General features: G+C 43.1%; 2 protein-coding genes across 2 annotated transcripts; one reads left to right on the top strand and one right to left on the bottom strand.

The window, feature by feature from the left end:
* Positions 1–828: 828 nt before the first annotated feature.
* Positions 829–10,530, bottom strand: LOC119023348 (ATPase family AAA domain-containing protein 3-A-like). Its single transcript, XM_037105200.1, has 16 exons — positions 10,217–10,530; positions 8,772–8,848; positions 8,545–8,646; positions 8,381–8,440; positions 8,229–8,298; positions 6,088–6,253; positions 5,844–5,913; positions 5,546–5,701; positions 5,308–5,364; positions 5,080–5,205; positions 4,421–4,545; positions 4,130–4,181; positions 3,974–4,044; positions 3,699–3,866; positions 3,253–3,361; positions 829–3,161 (listed from the first exon to the last, which is right to left on the bottom strand). Exons 1-16 carry the CDS (start codon positions 10,410–10,412, stop codon positions 1,497–1,499), a joined length of 3,270 nt encoding a protein of 1,089 aa, XP_036961095.1. The 5' UTR covers positions 10,413–10,530; the 3' UTR covers positions 829–1,496.
* A 1,699-nt stretch (positions 10,531–12,229) lies between these two features.
* Positions 12,230–17,375, top strand: LOC119023556 (succinate dehydrogenase [ubiquinone] iron-sulfur subunit, mitochondrial-like). Its single transcript, XM_037105596.1, has 8 exons — positions 12,230–12,416; positions 13,659–13,792; positions 13,907–13,992; positions 14,109–14,245; positions 14,401–14,517; positions 14,734–14,835; positions 15,946–16,068; positions 16,155–17,375. The coding sequence occupies exons 1-8, from the start codon at positions 12,351–12,353 to the stop codon at positions 16,233–16,235; spliced, it is 846 nt and encodes a 281-aa protein (XP_036961491.1). The 5' UTR covers positions 12,230–12,350; the 3' UTR covers positions 16,236–17,375.
* Positions 17,376–17,397: the final 22 nt, after the last annotated feature.

Genomic DNA, 17,397 nt, shown 5'->3' with positions numbered 1-17,397 from the left:
GGAACTGAGAACAGCCCTTCACTGCTGAAGGACACATTATTACACATTCCAGTGACAGCGAGGGCATTTAAAAGAGCACTTCCACCTTGGCTGGGTATTCTTTGGAAAATACATGTAAAGCTCTTCAGCGTGCATCGACAGTTCCATATGTGACCCGACACAGGTGATGATGATGTGAAGGATTCTTCGAAAAATATAAACGACAGCTGAAACCAACAAGTGTTTTCATCAAATTTTCATTTAAGTCATAGTGTAGTCTAAAATACCTGCATACAATTTGAGCCTAGTTGACAACTTCAAATTGTCGCACTGTCAGACCTGAAAGCCAAAAGATATTACAATTACAGCGACATCAGAAAAGGCTAAGAAAAATCTCATGTCACACAAGCCACCTGGCACATTGTCCTCAACACCTGACTCGCTAGCAGGAACAGATAAGACAAATCTCGAACACTGATGTAAACAGTGTTTTTTTAAGGCAGTTACTGTGGATCTAGTGTCAAATTGTCAGACCTAAAGTATTCCCAATCTACTGTTAAATAAGGGTCTGGCAGCGCATACAGTGATTCTCCGAAAGCGCTGAATATTTGTCAAGGGCAGGTCTCAAGTGCACCAGCACTCTTGCTAACAAGTGCAAGGGTAGAAATTTTCTGAACATTTTGCAGACGTGTAATTGAACTCCTGCCAGAACTGGTCAGCAAACATGGGAGAACATTCCTTTTAGAGGGCACATTTTCAAAATGTCAGACAGACACAGCTTTTGAAAATGGCAACGATGACAAGAAGAGAGAAAGGAAGAAAAAGCGGAATGAAACAGTCAGATAAAGCTGATGATTTACACATTATTTTATTCAGACTTCTGCAAACATACAGACCATAATCAATCTATTACATTAATCAGGGCATTCCAGTCTAAGAAGAGACTAAGGAGCCAAAAGAAGTCTTCTGAGCGCAGGGGGAGCTCTGGAGGAGAAAGCCGTGCAGAGCTGGAGCTTCTGGTGGAATAAACACCTGCACTGACACCCGATTCTCCTCTGATCCAGAGCTGTTTACCAGCAGGAGCAGGGTTAGCTCAGAGTTTTTTTTTTACTGGGATTAAAAAGTAGAATCATCAAGCAGAGTCATCTCCACTCTCACTTCTCAACCCGTCTGCAGCAGCCGGCCACAGAGGGGCCGACCTCCACTCTCAGGTGTGATGTACTGCAACGTTAATTAGTCTCTTTGGCCGTGTTGACTGCTGACTGGAGGGGACATTTACTCTATAATGGTACAGAGACAAGAGGGGATAAAGAAGAGCGACTGAAGGGAAATAACAGGGGTCTGTGGTGAGTCCGGACAGAGGCTGAACACAAAGACGCACACCCTCTGTGTGTTTTTGATCTGAAATGATCTTGCTCTAGTGCAACATGTAGTGGCAGTGCGAGTTGTTTACAGAAACTTTAAGAATTACCCCTGCCCTTTTTTACCAATACCATTTCATCACAGATTCCAAGTGATCATTTTGTTGGACTGGACTTGGCTGGTGGAGGAGGTTTCTCAGACTGACTGGGTTCCTTGTCTTCAGTGCTGGGAGTCTGAGAGGCAGCCGACTTCTCTGCGGTTGGACTCTCAGGTTTCTCAGACTGTTCTGGCACAACAGTCTCTGTATCAGCCTTGGTTTCAATGTTCGGAACCGCTGCTGTCTCATCTGTTACTTCAGTTGTTGCGGTCCCTAACTCCTCTGTGGCCTTTGTTGCTTTCACCTCAGCTTCCTTTGTAGCAACATCGGCAGTCTCAGGCAGTTTCACATCTTCTGTAGCCTCAGCACCAGCCTCTTTGGTTGTTAGGACTTCTGCCTCCTTGGGAACCTCTTCTGAGGCGACTTCTGCCTCCTTGGGAACCTCTGCTGAGGCGACTTCTGCCTCCTTGGCAACCTCTGCTGAGGCGACTTCTGCCTCCTTGGGAACCTCTGCTGAGGCGACTTCTGCCTCCTTGGGAACCTCTGCTGAGGCGACTTCTGCCTCCTTGGCAGCAGTCCCAGTCATCACAGGTTCGACCTCCTTAACAACCTCTGCAGCATCACTTTCAGATTCCTTGGCCACATTTGTCACTAACACTTCAACCTCTTTAGGAACCTCCGATGTCTGAGACTCAGTTTCTACTACAACTTCATTTGCTTCCCTGACAACGTCACTTTCCATCGCTTCAACCTCCTTGGTAACTGCTGCCTCTATCTCTTCAGCAACGGCTGCCACAGCATCAGCCACCTTGGCCACATCAGTTGCTATTGCCTCAGCCTGTGTTACGATGTTTGCCATGGACCCAGTCACTTGAGCTACATTGTTTGCCATTTCCTCTACCTTTGCAGCGTCAGTTGCCACTTGTTCTGCCTCTGCAGCCTTACTGGCTTCAATTCCTACACCATCAACAGAGGAGGCAGCTGACTCTGCCTCCGGGGCAACATTGGAGACAACAGCATCTGATTCCTTCTCCTGAGCAACAGCAGAGACTGTTGTTTCCAAGTGTGCAACAGCATCCTTTTCCTCCTTGACTATTTCTGTGGCCTCACTCTCTTGCGCAGCAACATCAGTAGTTAGCTCTTCTTTGGTCACAGCAGCAGTTTCTTGGGCAGCAGAATCTAGTACACCCTCAGCCTCTTTAACCTCAACGGCAGTATCCTTCACTTCAGGAACAACAGTGTCAGTAGCTATAGCTGTGCCTGTAACCTCCTCAGTCAGGTCCTTGATGGCTTCAACCTCCTGCACCAATGGCACAGCAGTAGCTGTCTCAACAATGGTTTCAACTGTTCCTTCAGTTGCCTCTGCAACAACTTCACTTTCCTTAACTAAAGTTGCTGCCTCTTTGAGAATAACCTCTGCCTCTGCTTCCGGAGGTAGAGTGGCTGCTTCTGCCTGGGCAGCGTTGCTCACAACCTCAATGAGTGGAAGGACTTGTTGTATGGTCGGGGTTGTCTCTTCAGTTTGTCCAAGTGACTCAGCTTCCTGGGCTGCGATCCCTGCAGCCATTTCCTTAGGGAGGAGCACACCGACCTTGCCAACCCCGGCACCTGCTTCCATCAGCAGCCAGTCCATTTTCTGTGCATGCTGTTTGATGGCATCATCAACTCTTGAGTCGATCATCACTTCGGTCAAAACTCCGTCTTCAGAAGAATATGCAGCAGCCTACAAAGAAACCAGTTTCAGTTTAAGACTGGCTTTGTTTTTCTTTTTTGAAGTAGATTCATATTTTGTGTCAACAGACTTTTCTACTCACCTGCCAGGCAACACCAAGTTTAGAGATTTCACGACCAGACATGCCTTCTGCTCGCTTTGCAATGTCAGAACACTTCAGGCCATAGTCGAACTGAGCCAACTTTAATCTCCTGTTGAGTTAAAGCACAACAGATTGTATAGGATGTGAGCTTTAGCTTGTTTCTTACCACTGATCAGTCACACATTTAATGGTTTCAATTGACCAATACACTCTGCAACGGCTTCTGTACTACATCTCTCGAGGACTTAAACACCATTTCATGAAAGCTCTGAGTAAAGAATCAGAGACCACTTTGGTTTCAGTACTGAATACATTATATACACCATTAAGCAACTTGAGCTAGCAAGGCGACCTCTAGGGACCAGTGCTTTCCTTTGCGGTAGTAAATTACCTCTGCAACGGAGCAGCAACAGTAGCTGTTTTTGAAATACAGTAAGTGTACTCACTGTCTCCCTGTAGTGGCAGGACCCAGCACAAATTTATCGAAATACAGGCGCACCAATCTTTCCCTCTCCTCCAGACCCGGCAACGCAAAGTTTACAATCTCATCAATGCGGTCATTAATGGCCCAGTCGAACTGTTCTGGCTGGTTACTAGCAAGCACCAGCATGAACCTGAGGAGAGAAAATGAGACCACTTAGACTCGGCCACTGACCTTTTCAGTCATGGCAATGACCTTTTCATACCCAGCCATGCACACGGAATAACATAAGATACCAACTTGTTGCTCTGCTCCCCAGTGCGGTAAAGGAATGCATTGAGGGCGGCTCTGAGGTCCTCACTGATTTTCTCCTGCAATACAAAAATCATGACTCATGAATAAATGATCAAAACACAGGGCACCATCACTGTGCACATGGACTGCAGCTGAACTCACAGTGGATCGCTTACGCAGGAATGCGTCAGCTTCATCTACAAACAGCAGGACGCTGCAGAGAATCAGAGAACACCATAGAGAATGAGCTCAAAAGCTGCCATTTTCTGAAAGACCTTTAATGTAATTAGCCAGCAGAATAACAGCAGCGCTGTATGTAACATGATATACAGTCCATACTAATGAACTTCAGTCAATAGTCAATATAAGAGTCAATATCTCACAGCTGATACATGTTTACTGAGGACTACTTACTAATTTATTAAGTGATTGGAGAAATTAAATGTGCCCTACCCTCTGCTGCTGGTGCTTGCCCAGTCAAACACCTTGTGCATGGCAGTGACTCCATCGCGCCCCAGGGGTGCCACATCTCCACCTGTCATGATGGCATAGTCCATCCCTGAATGGAGAGCCAGTTTCTGAAAGGTAATGGAAAGAGCTTTGCTCATAAAGGCACGGAGAGGCAAAATAGAAATGCAATCTTAAAAATATTAACAAGCTAAAGTGATAGAAAATATATCAATTAACAGAATTTCATCTTTAAGATTTTTTTTACGTATATATTATGTTTATATGAAAATAAAATGTTTGAGGTTAATCTTTAAGATCTGTAAGGACTAGTGAAATGTTTCATAATCAGTCATTGCAGTGGTATTTTCTGTGTTTAGTCATGACTACTCGTGCTAAGAATCAAGTTGTTTTTCTATTGATTCAAAAAACAGAAAAATATAATACAGTACATGCCGTGGGCAGAGATTTTGCCAGTAAAAAAATACCTTACTCCAAGTGTTAAATCAATAAATACAGGGCTTTTTATGAATTGGTCATAATGGTTGGTCAGTGCTGTAGTATATAAATCAGCAGTTGGAGGATAATGTGCTTTTATTTATATAGAAAGTCACTGCACTCAAAAAAAGAAAAGAAAAAGACAGTCAATAGGTGTCCGACCATACCTTGGCGAAGAGAGTTTTTCCGGTTCCTGGGGGTCCATACATCAGGATGTTTCTGTGCAAGCCTTTGTTCTGCCTGGTGTTACGAGTCGCAATGGCAATGTCCCTCACACGTCCCTCCAAAGCTGCCTGTGAGATCCACGGCAAAGTGACAGCATTCAGCATTTTTCACAAAGATGTGAAATTTGAATGCATCAATACGGCAAGAACCATGAAACGCAAATGACTCACGCTGAGCACCACACCCTCCAAGGCATCCTGCGGTCTGCTTCTCAGACGCCTGGTTGTCTAAAAACAGAGGAAAACAGAAGAAATTTCATGGTGACTTGTTATTTGCTCAAACAGCTATTCACAGGAATTACATCTGAAATCTGACTGTTCTTCTAAAGATGAATTCAAATGTTCAACTTCTTTTGAGGTTATGGACAATAACCAAGATAATGTGGCAGGATTAGCTGGTATGTGTGACCTTGATTGGATGTTTGATGGCCTCTGCAACAGTTATCCTGGAGGTCTCTCGGACCAGCGAGGGTTTGCCCAGACGAGACTCTATGTAGCGCCCGGCCACCCCTGTGGCGTTCCTGGCAGAATACACTCCAGCCGCCAGCAGGGTCAACCCAGCAGCCTGTGGCGGAAAAAGCAAACACACACATCTTCAAACTAACTGTGCGGCATGTCAAATAGGAAGACAACTGCATCCAATAATCCACTGCAGTCCTCCTGTGACCAAAGTGTGACAAAGCGTGACAGGTAGGACATGGATTTACCGTGGCTGTGAGTTTGTCCCAGTCCGAGACGAAGGCCCTGAATCCCTCCCCAAACACTGTTCCTGCCGTCCTGCCAGGAACAAAACACAATTATCACACCGACTGCCTCCACCGTGGCAGCCACACTTGCTGCTGCCCTCTGGGACTTTAGTTCAACACCTCCTTCCAGCTGAGAGAGATGCTAGAAGATAACATGCCAGTTACTCCGAGGATTAAGGAAAGTGGAAAGACATTCTGCCCTCACTTTATAGATTCAAGGACAGTTTGTCTGTGTTCGGCAGCTTTCAGGCGAATCTGTTCCCTGATCAGGTCTGCGTTCTCCCGCTCCACCTGGGCACGGGCTTTTGCCTCGGCTTCAATGCGAAGCAGATCGTTCTTGTGTCTCAGATCCATCTCATGTTCAATGGTAGCTGGGAGGAGAGGAGGCAGATATTAATAAAGAAAAGGATTATTTATGGCCACTTTTGATATGTCTGAGAATTTGACCCACTTTAAATCAATGTGGTTTAACATTTTATCACACCATGTATAAACTAGATTAAAACTGACTGAATGATACTGGTCCTTTCAACTGACAGGTTCTTCCAATGTATGACTTTTCATCAGCCTTTCAGTAATGGCATTTTCTTACTTGCAATAAAATATTAAATGAATATATAATATCAATTTGCATCTTATTCTGTTCAATTAATATCTCTGTCTGTTCATTTATTGTACTCCTGAGCACAACTGTTAACACGATCAGTCAACCTACTGTGTATGAATTAACGTTAAAGTAGCATAAGCCTATTTATGTCCACTTGGGGGCAGTAGAACACATTGTAAACATGTTGCTGACACGCTGTATTTTATTTACACAGCTTTTGAGCAAATGGAAAACCCCTTTTCCACTTTTCAAAAATCCCACTTATACCCACTACGATCAGGCTGTTGTGTGCAATGGGAATGTGTAAGCTCAGTATTTACACCTGGGTCAAATGACTGCAGTAGACGCAGGTATTTATAACCTCGGCTCGGCTTCAAGTCACGGGTGAACACGCTAACTTGAAGGGGGATAAAACAAATTAATTGTGCAACTCTTCTAGACTTTCAAAATGTTACTGGACCGTACGGCTTAACTTATGATAGTGAAACGAGTCCTTTCGCAGGGTTGCGGCGCATGTATGCACCATTCTACAGACGCTTCTTTCACAATGTGTTGTTGTTTTCTCTACTGTTACAACTGTTTCTGGCACATCTCATAAGCTTATATACAATCTGAAGCCTTGCTGCAACCAGTGGAGCTGGTCATCAGAGCAAACGCAGGTTTAAGGCACATCTGCATCGTCTTCATTTTTCAGGCCTGAAGCTCCGTCCATATTATGTACTGTCAATGGACTAAACCGTAACAGTATTATTATGGGCTGAGAACCCGAAACAGTGAGCTACACGAGGCTAAAATCTCTGTAGAGATGAATGACATTGCAGAGTCTATGTTTCACTGGGAGCGACACCTTTTAAACCGTACATAGTCATCTGATCAAATTTGAATACAGAAAGACTGATTAGTGCAGTGGGGGCGGCTGCAGCTCAGCGGGTAGAGCTGGTCGGCTGGTGATCAGAAGGTCGTCGGCTCTCCAGGGCTAGGCTGAGCTGCGTGTCAAAGTGTCCTTCAGCAAGATACTGAACCCCAACTGGTTCCTGATGTGCACTTGGCACTTTGCATGGCGGCCTCTGACATCAGTGAAGGGCCCTGCGATGAGCTGGTGACTTGTCCAGGGTGTTCCCTGCCCTCGCCCAGAGACAGCTGGGACTAGCTCCAGCAAAAACACCACGCGACCCCATAAAAATGATGAAGTGGTTACAAACAATGGATGGATGGATGGATGGATTAGTGTAGTTTTGTAGCACTGCAATTTTTACCTCAAATATAATCACATATAATAACAAAAGCAGCATGTTGTCTCTGTATGTGCCTCTGCCCTATTTGCTTATTTTTGGTTTATGTACTTATTAAGACACAATAAATAAGGGCTACCCTGTGTCCTTGTCCTTGGAACTAAAAAGAGTGGCTAACTGGAGCAGAGACCCAATGCAAATGTCTAGTGCCAATTCATCAACCTGATAGATACTAGCGTCATGCTGTGGGTGTCTTGAAACTCCGCCGGGTTGGGTAGCAGAGTACGGGCCCCAGAGAACCACAAATCTCACAGTGAGCCACGTAACCGCTGAGTCATCTGTACTGATCAACAACCCGCAGATATATCAGGGTCATTCTTTGCTTTTGAGCAGCACAAATCCTACTTACTGCAGCCTAAAGTGTGATAATAAAGGAGCCTTTACGTGACACGATGAGTGGGTGAATATGGTGTACATTCAAGAGTGCGTTTGGTTTTGATCTTTCACCTTTTCTCATGGCCTCTTGCTTCATGACCGATTCCTCTTGTTTGCGAAGGCTCTCCTCGTTCATGAATTGCTGTGGAAGAAAAATAACGCGATCAGCGCTCCCACTCAGGAATTAATGCACTCATTTCAAGTGGCCATTTCAAAGGGTTTACCTGTTGCCTGAGCTGATCGTCATACCTCTGCCTGGCAAGTTTGTCTTGATACTGTGCCCTCTAGGGGTGATAGAGAAAATTATTCATTACATTCAAATGTAAAATACATATCAGATTTGTTTCACTGTCAGAATAGGACAGTGCATGGAGTGTTAGTCCCGTACCGCCTGGTTCTGCTTTGTCTCCTCTGTGAGAGTTTTCCGTCTCTCCTCACCCTGCAGTTGGATCTGTTCACCCTTCAGCTGTTCCACGGCCGCCTCATATTCCTGTTGGGATGGGTGGGTGGGTGAGGGGGGGTTTGGTTTGTGTTAAGCTCACAGACATCAGCTTTTAGCAGGTACACAGTATCAGCTGATCGTAAGATCACATCAGAGGCACTTCCAACACCTACTTTCACTTTACTCTGATGCTCCAGCTGTACGGTCTGCTCCTGCATACGAGCCAGTGCCAGCGCGTCTTTGGCATGTCCTGTTGAAATCAGTCAGAGGACATGATGCAGTGTGATGCAGCTTATGGTTACAGCATACTGTACTTTAAAAAAAAAGGTGCAATGTGTAAGAATTGGCCAGTTGTTACATTCAGTCCTTTAAGGATGTCTTATTACTGGACACTCCAATTCTGGGCTCTGAAAATACCTGGACTGCAGACCGAGCCGGCTAACTTGTGGCTTTGTGCACGACTAACTATAAGGGGGATACAATTATTTAATTGTGCCACCTCTTCTAGACTTTCCAAATGTGACTGGACCGAGTGACTCAAATTACGACACTGAAATGTGTCATTTTGTGGGGTTGTGATGCTGAAAAGAAAAAGTAGTACAATATTCAATCTCCTTTGGTTTTTACTTTCAAAAAAGTTATTGGGAAGCGTATCATTGTTAGCCGTGAAACTAGCAATCCGAACTGGAAGCTCGAAGCAACAAGAGAGTGCTGGTGTTTACACCTCCAGCACAGAGAGGGATGTTTGGGGGCAAGCCAATTAGCATGTAAACGTGGGTAGATATCTCTGCAGCACAATACACAGATGTCAAAAAATGTTATTTGTTACATTATATTGATAATTCTGGCTGACAGAACTCATTCTCCCGTGTGCTTGCACGAGAGCAGAGCTGAAGCTGGAAAGGTGCATAAAGTGATTGTTAACGTGCAAGCTGGGTAAAAAAAACACACAGTGAACAGCAGGAAGCATATCCATGTGCACATGCTGACACGGAGGGGCGGGTGTGTGGGACAGGTGATGGACTGAGCTTGAAGCTGGGACACTTTGTTCCCTGTTGGCTTGGTGAGTGACACGCCCACCAACTCTTCAACTTTCCTGCAGGCTGTGGAGGTCATATAGGCTAGCACATGTGCAGCAAGTTCTAACCACTGTAAGTCATTCAGCAGCCTGAGATAAAGAGCTGCAAGCCGAGTCACTTACACGACGTCAAACTTAGTCTCAGGATTAAGTTTGAATACACACCATTAAGGCAAAACCTGTCTGTAACAGTCGGGTCAAGTTGTTTCATTGTCTCGTGGGTGCTTGGTGGATGCAAACCTTTTACAAACATTTGTTATTTATTATGCGCCGAATTACAGAATAACACCAGAGAGTTTAGCAGTGCTCATACAACATGATGTCCAGAGTGTGCACACTTGTTTCTGAGACAATTAATTCAGCTTAGTTTACTCTGTGGAATTCGGCCCGAGGGAAGAAAAGAACACAACGTGCCAACATGGGACAGCTCGTCACGTGCAGCAAATTAATGTTAGACTTACAAGATAAATACATTATGGCACGGGAGTAATGAAAGAAAGTGGTTCCCTCTGTAAAATGTGGCAAAGAGCGAATACACACGTGATTTGTCGAGATCCCTTGCAGCTTTTGCAGCTCTCTCAAGCCCGGTCGGATCAAAGTTGCTCCACTTGTCCCCGGGTTTGCCTCCCCCCTGACCACCCGGTGCTCCTCCGGCACCGTCACCGGGAGCAGCCGGTGTCTGCTCCTCCGCGGGCGGAGACCCGGAGCCCTTCCCCCAGCCGAAGAGCCACGACATGCTGCTTCAAAAGTGTCGGAGCAACAGGCAAGACTTAAAGTTAGGGTGCCTCGACTGTGGTATATAGTCCATGCTGGCTGGACCACAGACAAGTTCAACAAAAGGTGAAGAACTTCCGGCCAGACCTTCAAAATAAAAGTAATTATGAGCGGCCGATTACTGTCCTTTTGCAACAATATGTGTACCGGTAAACTAGAGGAAAGAGGAAGAATGATGAATGAATTGATCATATTATACATTTTTTGTACAAACATCTTCACATTGTTGTTTATATGGTCTAGAATTTTGACTTTGTCTTGTATCCATGACAAAAAAAATGTCTAGAGCATCAAAGTAGACATAAAGAAATCATACAACGAAACGTCAGACAGATGTTTCTTATACAGGAATACTAGTTTTATCCTATGTTGTGAATGTTAAGCGAGTGCTTTGCATCTAAGAATTATTCCAGCCGCTGACAAATTTGATGCTTTTATTCTGAAATATGAAAACAAATGTGGGCGCGGCTGCATCTGTTGTGGTCCAATACATCCATTCATTAACCACGCATTATCACTGTAAGGTCCAGGGGCCTTCGCTTTATTTGTGTGTTAATAGATTATAGAGGGTTTTTTTTTAATTTTTTTATTTTTTTATTATTATTTTATTTTTACATATGAGGGTGGAATGAGTAACATCGGACAACTTTTAGGGGGAAATGAGGTGTAACATATTTGAGAGTCCGATCCAAGAAAATATTTTGGCAGCCCTTATAGGCTGTGTACACTAAAGTCACATATGAAGGGCAAATCTTATTTCTAATCTGGAGAGTGAATGTTAAATTTGATTGACCATATGGACGGAGATCATTCCAAAAAATTCCCGTCTATGTTCGTTTTCAATTTGACCTTCAAATTCATTAACATCAGAATGGCTTATTGTGTGCATCACTGTCCCAGAGATGTCATGCATATTAAATGAGAAAAGAGTGGACGCCAGTACATCACTCTTATATATACAATTGAGATAGCACAACCACACAGAGAAACCTGTCTTCCATTTTATTGATTTTATTAAGGTAACATTAACATTAAAGAGGCTCTCAAAAGTGGATTATTTAAGACTAAACTGACGTGATTTCTTTGCTTTTACTTGAATCGTGCAGCAACAATGAGTATAAAGCATAAAGATATACATGTAATATAAGAAATGGAAGGGTCAAGGACATTTTAAGCAACAGTTTGTAAGTATAGAATCAAATTCAAGGTACCTGCTTAAGATAGCCTGAAAAATTACATAATGAGACAAAGAGGACAGTAACAGGGCAAAAGAACATAATGAAAATATACCAAGACCAGACACAGTAGAAGGTAATCATTTTTCATCAGTCAACATCAAATAAAAACGATTGGGAGATAGGGCAAAGCGAAATCATAATTATTATAATCATAATTAATTATAAAATTAATTGCAGACACCACCAGCACAGGGCTGTCTTCTCAGTTGAAGATAAAAACAGTATGTAACTGACCCTGGTTTACAGCAATGAGAGTTGTGAAAGAGGCTCTTACGTAGGGTGCCTTCACTTGCTGTCGGACATATATGTTAGTCAACAGTCATGTGTACACTAACGACTCATTTTAGCGAAGAATATGTTTCATATGGAAACATGACAGAAGCAGTATTCACGCTTAATGCAGATTTTTCACCCAAGCCGCGGCAAAAAGTGTCTGGCTGTCAGTTTGTGGTGCGGCGGTTGGGTGACAGAGCTGCCAGAGGACCCTGAAGGCAACAACCATGACGCGGGACGAGCCCCACGTCACGTGAATGCACACGGAGGGCGGGGCTTGAGCTTACATACAGGGTGTCGGTGTCGGTGTGCTGGACAGAAGTCAACCGTCCTGTCTGATCTGTGGTGAAGTGTAGCGTTTATTAACAAGTAACACACTAGTCAGGAAGATGTCGGCCGTTTGTGTCGCCCTGAGTCGAAATGCTTTGGCTGTCAGGAATTCTGGCATGATGGTGGTGAGTACAAAACATTTACTTCAGTGTAAGAACAGACGTGTGTCTTGGGCGGCTACTTTTAGACAGTGTCCTGTTCACAGTTCGTTGTTTGTGATGATTTACGGTAAAATACACAGGCCCAAAGTATGATTTAGTAAGTGAATGCTACAAAATGTGCGTTATGAGCTTTATTATCTACGACCTATTATAACACACGCTGCTCCCAGGCCAGGTGTGTGAACATGTGGCAGAATACTGAAGAGGCTTTTATTAGCGCTATCTGTTGCACTGGAAAGTGTGGAAAACAATAGTAGAAATAAAACATAATATAGAAACAGTAGATGTTTCATGGCTTTATCATTATACTGTACCGAATGCTTAGTAAACCAAAGTAAATGAGCTAAGCAGATGTGCAACTCTCTTCCCTCCAGTTTGAGTCATATAACAGTTTTTGAACGTTTTTAAGCAGTCAGGCTACACAAATAAGCGTTTACTTCTCACAGGTGTATAGAAATAGTTGCGTTATTGTGCTGAGGTCCACTCCTCATTGTCCTCAAAGAGTCAGTTAGGTAACCAGCGACTGCACAGTGATGTAACACACTGACGACAGTTCCCCGAGTCTACCACTAGGGGGAGACTCCATAACCGCTTATGGACAAGGGTAAACTACTAGGCTGTTGGAACAGGCCACAGCATCATAAAATATATTGATGTTAATGTATAACTTGAAAGTGTGTCTTAAAGATTCTTCTTGAAGATTGTTTTTCCTCTGCATTTCATAATATCCATATCTTTTTTTCTTTTTTAAAAAAAAATTATTTATGGTTTACATGTGGATACTAAAGGCTGCCATGGTCAAAACTATATTTAGGTTGTCTTGACCTCATGGTACTTTTGTGTTATTATGTAAATCTGCCACTGTACTGTTAAGAATCAATTCTTATTTTTAGCTATATATATATATCATAGTACTGGTCTTGTCTTCTGGTGTTACGGTATTGAATTACCAAGTGCTTCCGATTTTAGCCTTGGTCGGTGTAACCAGCCGCTAGTTCACATAACGATGTGTCCCTTTGCACATGAATCTTGCCTTTTCTGTTCTCTGTCCACTCGTACCTGAAACAAATTACTTAAGTGTAACAAAAGAAGTGAATGTCTGGAGGAATTAAACAATGTTGTGAATTGCATGGATTGTATAATCCCCATGTGACATTTATATTTAATTCATATATGGTGACTCTATTATTTATGTCTGCGATGCAGATGGTGCGGTATGCTCAAACTGCCGCTGCCCCGGCTCCTGAACCCAGGATCAAGAAGTTTCAAATTTACCGCTGGGACCCCGACTCTGCCGGAGACAAACCACGGATGCAGACTTACGAAATTGATCTCAACACGTAAGTCATGATCAGGTTCTTTGAACTAAAGACTGTTGAGCTGTACTTTTATTTTATTTTTTCACATTCACGTAATAAGTGTCATAATCTGTTGACATGCTCTTGTTGATACAGCTGTGGTCCTATGGTTCTGGATGCCCTCATTAAGATCAAGAATGAGATGGATCCCACACTCACATTCAGACGCTCCTGCCGCGAAGGTAAGAAACAAACGTGCACATGTTAGTGTAAAGAATTTCCACTTGGATGAAAAATGAAATAAAAGAAGCACGTTAACAGGTCTGTTCAGTCACCCACTGATGTTGTATCTCTTCAGGGATCTGCGGCTCGTGTGCCATGAACATAAACGGAGGCAACACCCTGGCGTGTCTGAACAAAATTGACACCAACTTAAGCAAACCGACCAAAATCTACCCACTCCCACACATGTATGTGGTCAAAGATCTGGTGCCTGTAAGTACTGCAAGTGTAATTTACATAGCACATTACAGCATATATTTATGAACACTGGAGCATGGAAATAACTGAAAATGACATGAATTGTTATGGTGCATTTATTAATTGCATAAGTACCAGTTACAAGTTCTTGCTCTCGTCATTTCCACCAGGATATGAGCAACTTCTATGCACAGTACAAGTCTATCGAGCCCTACCTGAAAAAGAAGGATGGAACTCAAGAGGGAAAAGAGCAGTATTTCCAGTCAGTGGAGGACCGTCAGAAACTGGTAAATAAACCAACTTCTTACTGCAAGAATTTCCAATCCACCATAAATGATCTAACACAATGTGCACAGTCTTCATATCTTGGCCACAGAGAACATTAAACCCCTCAGAATTTTACAGTTGCTAGTTTACTACAGTAATCCTGTCTATGATTTGCCTGTGGAGACATAGACGAGCGAAGAGACCGTCAGAATAAGCTGTTCTTCTTCACCCAACAGGACGGCCTGTATGAGTGCATCCTCTGTGCGTGCTGCAGTACCAGCTGTCCCAGCTACTGGTGGAATGGAGACAAATACCTGGGCCCTGCTGTCCTAATGCAGGTGGGTACGCAGAGCCACACTACAGATGGGTTAATGAGCTTTTTCACAACCAAAGTCACTGGATGGTGGAAGGATGGAAATAAACATTTCATACATCCCCACCACTAGTGGGCAAATAATATGAACTCTAGCCAGAAGGTGGTGCCAGAGCAATGGCCATGTTGTTAATATTTAACCAGATTATCCTCTGGTCACATTGAGGTACACTGAGGTACTTTGTCAGCCTCAGCTGTTAAGCTCACCTGTGCCTTAGGCTCAATACTGACGTCAGAATTGGAACAACTGGATGTTACCATGTATCATGCAGATACATGCATTTTTCAAGCTAAGACATGAAGTGTGCAATTGCTTGAAAAGTTTTTAAATGTCTTGAATTCAGTTTTATAAATATTAGGCCTTAACTCCATTAAATATTCTTACATTTCAGTTTGCAAGGTCCTGATGGACACAAATATTTTATCATATTTCATATATCCACCCTTTAATTTTGTGACCTGGGAAATGCATCAGGCTCTTCAGAATAAATGTCCATATTTCTGATGTTGTAAATGTTATACCCCACCACTAAACCTAATACTGTTTTTTACTTTATACTTCCACTTTTCTGTTGGTAAATGGTAGCTTAACCTTATTCACACTAATAACCATATTCCTACATTAAACCTTCCTCCGTGCTGGACTACATAATTTCAACACACCCTTATACTTACCTACAGTGCATGTAGAAGAATAAGAATAAGAAGAGTAAGCTGAGCCATCCAAAAATCTGTCAGAAATGATCTTGAAAAGGTCGAGAAAAGCTTTAAATACAAGTGTCTGATACCTGTTGACCCCCTGAATCGGTTGAAACCATGACACCTCAGAACTCATAGTGCAGAATCAGGCACAAATGAAGGGGAATCATGTCGTGCAATAAAGTGGGAACTCTGACCTTGCTGTGGTGCTCGGTCCTCTGAAGGGAATGCGTGTTTGTCAATTTTCATGGCTATCCATTCAATAGTTGGGAAGATATTCCACTCTGGATACTAGTTTTTGATTGATTTACTACCATAGAAACCCCAAGAATAGAGCAAATAAACGAGAGATGACAACTGTGATATTGTTCTGCAGGCATATCGGTGGATGATTGACTCCCGTGATGAATTCACTGAGGAACGTCTGTCTAAGCTTCAGGATCCCTTCTCTCTCTATCGCTGCCACACTATCATGAACTGCACCAAAACGTGCCCCAAGGTACTTCAAAAACATTCACACACACACTCTCACAGAGTCAATAGAGTTTTAGTTTCTCACTGTCTGTTCGACCCATGTCTCCACAGGGACTGAACCCAGGAAAGGCCATCGCGGAGATCAAGAAAATGATGGCAACTTACAAAGAGAAGAAAGCAGCAACCACATGATCGAAGAATAAGACCCTCACTTAATTTAAAAAAAGAAGAGAAGAGCCAACCACAAACTTTCTTTTCACTGCATCAGCACCTTATATGATTTCCATGAGTGTGTGAGATGTGAAGGTGTGGATGTGTGTGAGTATGAGTATCAGAGAGCAGAAGAAGAAGAAGAAGGAGGGAGGCATGGGAACAGGGTGCTGGAAAGAACTGATAAGGGAAATATTTGGTGTGCTGCAACATCTTGGACCACATTTCTGCTTTTTGTCTGCGCAGTGAAAAAACAAAGCTCTGCTGTACTTACTCCTTGGGTTAAGCCCATAATATTGTATTCAAGCTGTAAATATTTAATTATGTGTTCATTAAACATGTGCCGAGCTGGATAAGCAAAGAATTAAACTGTTGTTGATTGGCGATTGCAATAAACAATACTGAAGGATCTATTAAAATATTTTTGATTGCCGAACAGGCACACATAATACATGTCTCATTATAATAAGATACTATCCCGTTATATCAATATATTACCTCATTTCATCAGATTATCTGATGAGTCTTTGTATAAGGTAACATGACGTAACAAGACCATATCTCAGATCTTTTTGTTGATGCATAATGCACCTTTTGCAAAGCAGACATTTTGACTTGTCATGACAGGAAAATGTGTTACTACCAGCTGCATGCACAATGGTTCTGTTGTGTTCAAGTGTCCCAGTAGGCCATGGAAGTGTGACAGCGAGCCAGAATACACCCAGTGACCCTGAAATTGAAGCGCTTAAGTGGATCACTGGTGTGAAATACTTGGAAAATTTATGGAGGAAAGCCACCACTGGAAGTTTGTGTGAAGAAATGGACAACTTGAATTCTCACCCCTGATTAATAGGGGTAGCATATCCCCAGGGTACCCGCTAACTGCTGCTGACTGTAACTACAGTTAGCTCAGTTAGCTGTGCAGCTAGCCTCACTGCAGGGAGAGTGTTGGCATATATTACATATTGGACCTGCTTTGAGGAGTGGAAAAATGTCTGCTGTCCCAAATAAGGGTGCATCAGGACTGGCCACTGTTTGTAATTGTTCAGTAATGTTGTGATTTCATTTGTTCATGAGATTTGACATTAATTTAATTCAATAAAAGCCTAGGTGGGAAGCATATGGCCATGCACTGAATTATTCA

This window comes from Acanthopagrus latus, chromosome 7, assembly GCF_904848185.1.
Source record: "Acanthopagrus latus isolate v.2019 chromosome 7, fAcaLat1.1, whole genome shotgun sequence".
Classification (NCBI taxonomy): domain Eukaryota; kingdom Metazoa; phylum Chordata; class Actinopteri; order Spariformes; family Sparidae; genus Acanthopagrus; species Acanthopagrus latus.
This window is presented reverse-complemented; position numbering and strand designations above follow the sequence as displayed.